Genomic DNA, 10,826 nt, shown 5'->3' with positions numbered 1-10,826 from the left:
GCCTCCCAAGTCCTCAGATAAACAAACCACCCATTGATCGTGACACCAGTGATGTCTAGTCTACCCTGGTCCTGACATTTCAGAGATGGATTGTGTAGACATTCTTTAGTAAAGTAACCAGGCCCACAAAAACATCCGCAGGCATCTACTGAGTTCCGAGTGTTTACGAATACTAACTCACTCCTCGTGTTGGCCTTATGGGGTGTTGCTTCCTTGTATGGGTGGGGAAACTGAGTCAGTTGACCACAATGATTTGCTCACAACTACACAAGTGAGACATTGAGCGAGAAAATCAAACCTGGTCTGTGGCCCACCAAGTCAATGTGTACAACCCACTTAGTCAAAAACGTGTCCCTTATCACACGGAGCACAAGAGAACCCCAAACAGAAACATTAAAAACACGGAAAAACAATGCCAGGAACAGAATCAACACATCGATTCACGGGGACGCTCTGTATTTATTGACTTTCTGTATAAGAGAGTAAGGTCACCAAACTGGGACTCAGCATCACCGGATGGTGTACTTGTCCCACTTCTTCTCGGGGTCGTAGGGCTCCCAGCGGCTGGCGGGGAAGATGTGCTTGTTCTTCTCGTACCAGCTGCGCAGCACCACCTTTCCCGCGTGTGACTCGTCTTTCTCCATCGTGGCATCGCTCAGCAGCCGCACATCATCGTGCACGTCGAAGCTGAAGAGCGGCCCACTCTTGCCCCGCGCTTTGGCCACGATGAAGTCGTAGAAGGTGTGGTAGTGCGGCAGGATGAGATCCTCCTTGACGTACATGAGCTGCTCCACGCCCGCCGCCCGCAACTCCCGGAAGTCCCTGCGCAGCCCCTGCAGCGCCCGCTTCAGGAACTGCTGCACAGTGCTGCCCTTGCGCATGCGTACTGTGCGCCGGTGGCCAGAGCCATCCCAGTAGCTGAAGGTGATCTCCACCTCCTCGCCCTTCACCTTCTCACGCTTCGCCTCCCACTCCTGCCGCAGTTCCTCCCGCAGCCGGTTCTCCTCCTCCTCGCGTTCGCGATCGGGCAGGAAGCTCGTGTCCACATCGGGGTTCTTGCCCAAGTTCTTCTTGGCCCCACCACTGTGGATCTCAGCACCTTCGGCCTGGCGGCCATCCTCTTGGTCACCGTCTTCTTCCTCATCCAGCGTGAAAGACAGGTTGGAGATCTTGCGCTTGCGCTCGCGCCTTCGCTCCTTCTCACGCAGGATCTCTAGCTGTAGCCGACGCTGCTCCAGTTGCTCCCTCTTGGCCAGCTGTATCTCCCGCTCCCTCAGCAGGGCCTCCTGCTTGGCCTTCATGTCATTCAGGGTCACCAGGCCCACTGTGCTGGACTTCAGCTCGGCTTCCACGGCGTCGTAGTGTGCCGAGAACTTCTTGTCCACTTTTGACTTCATGATGGTCTCCTCTGCAATGCGTTGCTTCAGCACCTCCATCTGCTCCTTCTGCTTCTCGCGCTTCTTGATCAGATGCATGGCCCGGCCAGCCTCCCGCATGGTACCTTTGTATTGCGCCATGCTAGCAGCTCAGTGCAACGCCTTAGGCCTGCCCAGTCCCTGTTTCTGGTAGCCTTCCGGATCTGGCGTCAGTTCACAGATTCTGCAGCTAGGAACAAACAAACAACAACTAAACAAAACGCTTGAGAATCAGACCAGCACAGCTGCTTCGTTAAGGGTCTACACCAGAGCCCTACAATGGAACTTCCTCTCTCATGAGTCTGTCTTCAAGGTGACCCAATGTGGTAACTACCACAGAAGACCCTTCAGTTCTTGAAATGCAACTACTGTCACCAAAGGAGCAATTTTACTTCAAACTGAGATAGCCTTGTGTGACTACTGGATCAGTACAGGGTGTGTTTTGAGGGGCTTGCATGTAGAGGTTGGTCTACATGCTGCCCCAGTGTCTGTTCAAGTACAGCCATCCAAGAGCAGAGCAATGAGAGAGAGCCTAGACCTGGAATCCTGAGAACTGGGTCACAGAAAAACTAGGGTCAAGAGGAAAACTGTTGTCTCCTGATGAGGGAGGTTGACCTCGCAGGATAGCACCTGCCCTTGTTGGACCCCACTCCTGCAGGACAGAAACAAGGAAAGTAAAAGAGCCCTTGTGACCTTTCCCTACATGCACCTGGAGGGTGACAATGCTAGCTTAAGTTCCCATTAATGTTATGGTCTTGGCAGATCCCAAGGAGCTTTCATTCCTAGCACAAGTCTTAGGACTGATTTTTGCATGGAGTTTTAGTGGAACTCACTTTTTGTCAGTGCTAAAGTACACAGAAAGCAAAAGAACACTGAGCTCTCCCTCCCTTGAGGTGAGAAACAAGACATCAGGGGAACGGCATGCAGCAAAGATGGGCCAAGTACAAAATGCCTTCTCTGTGCTTCAGCCAGAGGAGGAGAGAGGTCTCCTAATTTAACTGGTCTCAACTTGAATTGGCTGCTTTCTCCTAGTACTGCCTTACTGTTTTGTTAGAATGTGGCTTATCAGATAGATCACACCAGGCCAGCGCAGTTCTACAGGAGAGGTTTACTGGGGGAGAAAGGGACGAAGAGGGGCAATGAAGAAGTTAAGAGAGAGGGAAGGTCAGGGGGCTCTGCCTTTTATTTGGGCCGTGACATAATCACACGCACTGCTGAGAGCAGGTAAGGGTCGGCAAGTGGAGGCTGGGCATGAATGTATGGCGGTTGCCATGGCAACAGACACGCAGGTGCCCTTTAGTGGTTGCCCAGGGGTGACATCATCGTCATCACTGGATTCGGAGAGTGACCGGAAACTGCAACCAGTTCCTGACTACAAAGCCATTTCCTGATGCCAACACTTACCTTTCTACAGCCCCGTCTTTACTCGGTGGACTTTCATTCCCATGATCAACTGACATCCTCTTATCCAACTCTTCCTAGTCTCCAAACTGGTCCGCCATGCCCTTTCAAACATAGTCCTTCAGCAAACTCATAGGACATCACCCCCTTTCATCTTCTTGGAGTAGACTTGAAGCCCAGGTTTCCTCTGAGGACGCCATTTCTCCACATGGCTATATAACAGTGTTTAGCTCTGACATTCTGTATCATTCCTAAAGCCTAAATGTGAGACACATTTCTTCACCATTCCAATAGCATCTTTATTTTCTGTGATATTACAAGCTGCTTTGAAGCTCATGCTGTTTGAACTCCTGTTTTACTAAGGCCTTGGAGATCACTGATGCATGGCTCAGTTGCTGCCTTCTCCTTTGCTATTCTGGGTGTCATCAGCCTGACCCACCCAGAACCTTTACCTCCTCACTGCCCTTGTCCACGCCACTCCCTTATTCACATAGCGATACCTTAGCTCATACCACAGTCAATAGATAGTTCATATTAACGTTCCTGAGCCCTTCCTCTGCATTCATCTCTAGTTGTCCGGATTCCAACTGTCCCTTGTTACCCCAGACCTCCACACCTAAAGGACTCCTGCCCATCATCCTTGCACCCTCCTATACCTCTGGGCTTCCTACCCACCAAAGATCAAACCTTTTCCTGAGGCATTCACAATTCTTGCTTGCTGAAATTCTCATCTAAGAAACCTCAATCCTAGCTAAGCCTGGAGTATGTCTCAACCCTTAAACGCAGGTAGTTGACTGACCAAGAAAATGAACAAACTGCTGGCCAGCCTCACTTTAAATTCATGGCTTCAGGTCTCTATGAGGATGTAAAACCACCTAGAAATTCTGCCACTCTGCCCCAGTGTGTCTCCAAAACAGAGATCTTATTCCTTCGTCATTTCTACCCTGGTGGCTGGGGACCCTTCACTGCCACACCTCTTAGTTCTTATAGCCATTGTTTGATACCAGAATCCTAACACCTTGCAAAGAGATTGAACTAGCTTTACCAGATCACTGTAACACAGCACATTCTCTAGGTATTTTATCTGGGAAAGAGGTCTCTAAACTTAAGTTCAGGTGGGAAACAGGTATCTGAGGCTAGGAAGACTTTAATCTTTTTTTTCCCCCAGGAAGCAAGGTCAGGGGCACACAGATGGAGGGCAGAGGGCCTCTAAGGTGCTACAGCACAATGCATCATTGAAACACAGCTTGTCTCAGTAACCACAACACCAAGACATGACAGGAAACAAGGGAAGAGGTTAGACACCTGCTTACATCTGGCTGTGTGAAATAGAGACCAGGAGACCAGCAATATATAATCCCCATGAGGCCGACACCTGCTGACCTCCACTGCTCCCAGGAGGCCCCCATCTCCCAATCCTAGCCCCAAGGTCCAAGTCTCCTGCTGAATCTCAAGGCCCCGCTGGAGGTTGTCTCACATCCGAATCATAGTTGTTTTTGTTTTTTTTTCTAGAAAAGTAAATGTTTTAAACAGATCGGGAATGGTCACTTTAACTGTTGAAGCAGAGAATGGCGGTGTTATTTTTATGAGGAAGCAGGTGGACCCTGCCCGTCGTTCAGCCTCCTCTTTCCATTCTGCATCCTCTTTCCAGCTCTTCCAATGGCATTTAAAACTGTTCCAAGTCAGAGGAAGGATGAGCTCACTCTCTGCCCCTGCTAAAACATGCCCGTGAAGCAACTTGGCCCTTTGCCAGTCCCTTCCTCTTGTTTTCCATAATATCACTGGTGAGGATTATCGGTGACCTAACACCACTGTGGTCCTGCTCTGCCAAACTGAAAACAGAGAGTTTCTGTTCTGGGCAAGAGACAGCATAAAAATGAATGATCGCCTACAAACTTCTATCTTCTCCCACCCGGGAGCAGCAGTGGCTGCTTTCCTGGGTCTTTGCCCTGGACCCAGGGAAAGCCACACTCCACGTAGCCAATGCTAAGGCCCAGGAGAGCATTCTGTGTGTCAGAGGGGTTGATGCACCTAGGAACTGTGGAGTTGGAGTCAGGAAATCGTGTTCCTGGGGCTACTCTCTCCAGGATGGTAGTTGTGGGGTTCACAATGAGATGGGAATCTACTCTGAAATACCAGAGTATTGAGGTGGATGGAGAACGGCAGCCGACCCACTCAGGAAATGAAATTCCAAGATATTAAGAGGCTTTAGAGAACATCTGAATCTAGCTTTGACCTGGTGAGCAGGAAGGCCAACACTCCTGGGGGAAGCACGGCTGTAAAGAAAAGCAGAATTTACACAGCTAATGTGTTCACAGCATTACTTACTGTATCCTTGTACTTATCTTTGGTTATCATTGGGGATGTGCTATTATCTAAGGCTTTTTCCCCTATTAATTTTTATACATCCACACAACGCAAGCCACTCTTTTTTGGTATTTAGTTAATGGAAGTTTTCACAAATAAATGCCCAGGTGCCTGGAACTTTTGGCAAACTGTGGTCATCTTCTTCTCAGAAATACCTTCAGTCAGCTGACAGGTCCTGTGAGCTGCTTTCCTGATTATCACTTGCAAAATGCTACCGGAGGGCAGGGAGCTTGGGCCAGCCTTGGGGTGGTGCGCCAGCTCTGTGCTGAGGTCCAAGCAGGCACACACAGCTGAAACTGGTGACATCAGCTCTTCATTCTGTACCCTGACCCCCACACCCTGGCTGCAGTACCACGTTCTGCAAGGTTATGAGTTACGCGAGTGAAACTCTCAGCTCATGACCTCCTGGTTTTCTTGTCTCGGTGTTGTGACTGAAAGTTTAGTCTTCAAGGGGAAAAAGGAAGGAAGGAGGGGAGGGAAGAAGGAAGGAAGTGAGGGAGGGAGCTTTGTTGACTCTTGATCTCCTAGGTGAGATCTTGCTGAATCTGTTGTAAACAGAGCAAGGTGTTGGCAACATCTTTTATAAAAAGTTAAGTATAGTGAAGGCAGGGGAGATGGCTCAGCAGGTGAAGATCTGGTGACCCAAGTTTGTATTCTCACGTCAAAAAGCCAGACAGAATGGCACAGGTCCCTGACCCAGCATTCCTGCAGGGAGAAGGGAAGCAGAGACAGACAGCCCCCTTCCCCCGCCGGTGAAGCTCGCAGGCCAGCTCACCTGAAGTTTGCAGCCAATACAGCTGGAGAAACAAGAAGAAAGATTCTGGCTCAAGGTGGAAAGCGAAGCCTAGGCCCCTAGGATTTCCCTCAGACCTCTGCATGACTGTTGTGGCAAGCACGTGGGATCCCCCACCGACCTAAACACACACACGGAAGCCCAGAAGAACAATTCCTAAAAATTACTACAGTAAGATGACCTCTTTCTGGTGTGCAATGCTATGGATTTGACATGTGCACAATCAGGCACAGCCATTCTCTCTCATCCTGGGTTTTGCCTTTCAGTTTCAATTAAATGCACCCAGGAGCTGGACAGATCTCAGTGGTTAAGAGCACTTAATGCTTTTGCAGAGGACCTGGGCTCCATTCCCAGCACCCACAGAGCAGCTCACAACCATCTCTAACTCCAGTTCCAGGGGAGTCAACACCCTCTCTGGCCTCTACAGGCACTTGCAGGTATGTGGTACACAGGTAAACACATAGGCAAAGCTCTCTACATACATTTTTTAATAAAAAAGATCAGTTACATGGACTCAACAGCCCAGAAAATATGAAATGGAAATTTCTGAAAATTGACAGTTCATAATTTTTTTTTTCGGAGCTGGAGACCAAACCCAGGGCCTTGCGCTTGCTAGGCAAGTGCTCTACCACTGAGCTAAATCCCCAGCCCCCCAGTTCATATATTTTTAACTGCATGGTGTTTTACCATTCTACTTGATAGTGTTGAGAGTTCCTATTGTAGTCTGAGTATAATTCCTTCATGTGACATATGACCTACAAGGTTTTCAAACTTTTCTTTTAGGCTTGTAGGTGTCATTTGTAGAGGAAAAAGTCTTAATCTTGACAAAGTCCAGCTTATCAGTTGTCTATTTATGGACCATGCTTTTGGTATTTAAACCAAGGTCATAAAATTGGTTTCTTATGATTTCATCTAAAAGTTTTATAGTTCTCCACTTAGATTTATGGTTTGCTTCAAGCTATTTTAGAGTTGTTTTGAAATTCCCATCTAAATACTGAACTTCCTTTAACATTGGCAATTTAAAAAAATATTTATTTATTAATATCTATGAGTGTTCTATCTGCATGTGCAGCTGCACATGAGAAGAGGGCATCAGAATTCATTACAGATGTTTGTGAGCCACCATGCGGTTGCTGGGAATGAACTCAGGACCTCTGGAAGGAGCAGCTCATGCTCTTAACTACTGAGCCATCTCTCCAGCCCAAGATTGGCAATTTTAAGTAACCATAATTAATGTTTCCTCCCTTTCTCCTTCTCTCCCTTCCTTTCTTCCTTCCCCATTTTTCTTTCTTCCTCTGCTCTCCTCCCCCTTTCTCTCCTTACTCTCTTCTCTCTTTCAGTACTAGGGACCAAACCCCGACCATTACTCAAGAAAGGCAATGTCTAGACCACTAATCTACAACTCCAGTTCTGTAGCTAAAATTTCTAAAAATAGTATTTTCTCAGTGTGATGTGAATTTATAGTGCCAACAGAAGAAATTTTACCCAGTAGAACATTGATAATCTCAGAGACTACAGGAAGACAAATGGGCAGTATCAGCCAGGTGCTTGCCCCCATCCATGGTGTATGCTGAGACATAGTTATACCATTGATGTCAATGGGGATGACACCTATCTCCCCAAATGCTTCCCTAAGACAAGCAGAGGTGCCTATTCTGACACAGGAAGACCATTCTTCCACACACTACTCATAAGATGTCTGAGTTTCAGAGTTTATTGAAATAGAGCTGTGTTTTACTGTATTGTAATGTAACAAGAATTAACTAGAATTTCTGCCAAGCCAAAGGATTATCTCTAGTCGCCCATGGGTTAGGTAGGACTGGCCTATGTGCTTTAAGTGATCACACACCTTGGCCTCCCTGACAGAACTGTGATGCTAAGGATCCTGAAATTCTAAACAGGTGACATGAAGAAGTGCTCCCACAGACGTGTATATTGAAAGTTCGGTTTCCATTTGTGAGAAACATTAGTAGATATGGCCTACCTGGAGGAAGTAAGGTAACTGGGGTTGGTTCCATAGTGGGTATGTTATATCCACCCCTCTCCAGTTTTGCTCTGCCTTCTGGCCGGCCATGAAGGGAATAGCTTTCTTCTACCACATGCTCCCATTGCCATGATGACCTTCTCAAGCAAGTGGGACCAAGTGAGCATGGACTGAATTTGAAACTGTGAACCGAAAGGAGTTCTCCCATCCCTTTGTTGCTGCTATTGGGACACACTGATGAAAAACTAAGCAACAGAAGCTACTTCTTACATTTTGTAATCCTGAAATTATCCCTATGACCACCAACCACAGCCACCATGTTCCCAGGGTTTGCATCTAAGAGTTGACTGCATTTCGAATATTGCCCGAGGGCCTTTGGCAAAGTGCACATTTTTGCTGGGATTCAGCAATTTCTCTGTACAAGAGTTTCACAGACCAGGGATCTATTTGGCAGGACTGCAGGGTGACTAGATAAGAACGGTGAGTTAATTTTTCATCCCAGAATGACTGGCATAAATTACTTCAAAGGAGGAAAGATTTATTGAGCCCACAGGTTCAGAGGTCTGCCCATTAAGGCAGGTAGGTTAAGGTGAAGCTGAACAGGTCCCATTAGGGTGGTGAGGAAGCAGAGAGGGAAGGCCTGCACTGTGATCAATCTCCTGCCCTATTCCCTTTAATTCCCTCTAGGTTCTCCAGCCTGTAGGTCAGGGCAGTTCCCCCTCTGACATAAATTAATCCTCTCTGGGAAATGCCCTCATAGACACACCCAGAGGTAGGCTTTGTAATCTCCCAGGTGCTTCTCAACCCAATCAAGTTGACAATAATTTATTCATCACAGATGAATGGGGATTATTCCTCACAAACAGATGGGGTTTGGCCAGGTCACCCAGCCCATTGCTACGGCAGCACCTGTTTTTCCTGCTCTAGGTCCTAAATGTTTTATAGGTTGCAGGCACAATAAACATTGTACCATTTGATTGCATGATTCTGAGATACTGTTAATATCAGCAACTGTAGGTGTCATGGTAAAGATATTCCCTGACATTTTCAGTTTCCCATTTAGAACCAATGCATTCAAGTTCGATCTTCACAAATCACCAGGGCTCTGACCTTCTGCACCTGGCGATTAGAGTTCGGTGTGACAGAGTAGACGTCGTATTGCCTGAGGTCTAAGTGTCTATGCTGGGTTCGTCTACTGACAGTAAAACACACTTACTGTTTAAGGAGGTCGAAGGAGTATTTTAAGCCCCAGGGTTGTTTTGTTTGTTTTCCATCTGAACACTTGCAAGCTGAGACTTTCTTGCCCCTTTGGTTTGGATAGGGTTAGGATTCAGGCAAGAGTATGTTTTCACAAATCAAACTTTAAGTTCATCACAAGACATGGATAGACGGCCCATGGTCTTTTAGTGTTACACTGCCATACTGGGGAGGGGGTCTTATTATTAAGAGACTACAAACCCCGGCTTGTGAGGAAGCAGATGCAATTCCATCGAAGCATTAGCATATAGGATCAATCCCAATTAGACTTTATCCACTCATAAGACTGCTGACGTGTTATCAACTCAGTCCAAAGGCAAATCCACAGGACTGAGAGGGCAGGACAGACAAGAAATCACTGGGTAGGCGATGGAGGAGAAGGAAGAGGTCACTGGACCTCACAGATAGAGCCTGCTAAAGCTCTAGGGACCACTGTACAGACCTTCCAAGGAGCCAGTTCTGAACCACTTTGTCAGGAACTCGTGCAGGTAGACTGAGCTGAGAAACCATATCTCTATGTATGAGGATGTCTGAGCGAAGCTTTTCCATGCCTGGTTTCTTGGTTGAGGAAGACACTTTCTTGAGCTTCCAAAGAGAGTGGGAATTTTTCCTTTCCCACCTCTATACTTCTTTCTCTTCCTCTCCCAACTTTGCTAATACCCAGAACAGATTTCCTAGCCTGTATTTCTCCCTAACTCGTAATCATTTAATTCTTTATTATAAAACAAAATTCTTTTGGCAGCTTTGTAAAATGGCCTCTGAATGATCTTAAACATGAGAAATAACCATTACTAACAGTTAGGGCTTTCTTCACAGACTTGGGTCCACATGTTAGCATACATTTTAATGCAAGTGGGATTATTCTGTACATTGGTAACCTCCAGCAACAGATGCCTGTTTTCATCATAAAGCTCAAGTGGCTACCTGAGCTTTGACAATGACCTCAATGTACTTTATCATCATCTTACTGTTGACTTTCCAAACTCTATACTAATCATTATTATACATCTCTGAAATAACCTTCGAGTTTCTGCTGCTTAGTGTACATTGGTTGTGATTATAGGTAACAATTATTAATGTGATGGTCCTGACTTTAATCTTAAATATAGCATCTTATCATATGTTGCTTAAATTTTGTAATTGTACATGTTACCCAATACTACCCGCCATTTTCTTTTTTGATGTTGGTGATGAAACCCTGGCCTCAATACTTGCTAGGTGAACATTCTACCACTGAATGATAGCCTGAAACCTTACCTGTAATAAACAAATCTCAATAATATAGTGGCTTTGTTATTTTCTTATTGATTTACAAGAACTCGGTACATAGAGAGCACCAACCTTTACTCTGTCATATAAGCTTCCGCCGATTTAGTTTGTTATTTATGTCTTTACTTACATTGGGAATTTTTACAATATAACAAGTTTTATGTTTTTATTTTTATGTATTTGACTAACATATAAAATAAGTGGGATTTCTATGTTCAATTATTTGTTTCTTCACATAAATATTCTAGATGGGATCAGTTTCTGAACATGCTGTGAATGAAGGATCTAGGTTTTTTTTTCTTTTTCTAAAAGAAGATAAGTAGATCAAAACAAGCATTAT

At 46.0% G+C, this 10,826-nt stretch overlaps 1 protein-coding gene across 1 annotated transcript; it reads right to left on the bottom strand.

The window, feature by feature from the left end:
* Positions 1–436: 436 nt before the first annotated feature.
* Positions 437–8,108, bottom strand: Fam50b (family with sequence similarity 50 member B). The gene is made up of 2 exons (XM_032885263.1): positions 7,961–8,108; positions 437–1,605 (listed from the first exon to the last, which is right to left on the bottom strand). Exon 2 carries the CDS (start codon positions 1,515–1,517, stop codon positions 510–512), a length of 1,008 nt encoding a protein of 335 aa, XP_032741154.1. The 5' UTR covers positions 1,518–1,605; positions 7,961–8,108; the 3' UTR covers positions 437–509.
* Between the last annotated feature and the right edge of the window lie 2,718 nt (positions 8,109–10,826).

Source organism: Rattus rattus, chromosome 14 (genome assembly GCF_011064425.1).
Source record: "Rattus rattus isolate New Zealand chromosome 14, Rrattus_CSIRO_v1, whole genome shotgun sequence".
In the NCBI taxonomy this organism is placed as follows: domain Eukaryota; kingdom Metazoa; phylum Chordata; class Mammalia; order Rodentia; family Muridae; genus Rattus; species Rattus rattus.
Note: the sequence above shows the minus strand (reverse complement) of the source record. Positions and strands in the feature narration are given on the sequence as shown.

Coding starts and splice junctions, on each gene's coding strand:
- Fam50b (XM_032885263.1), bottom strand. CDS start 1,517: ATGGCGCAATACAAAGGTACCATGCGGGAGGCTGGCCGGGCCATGCAT.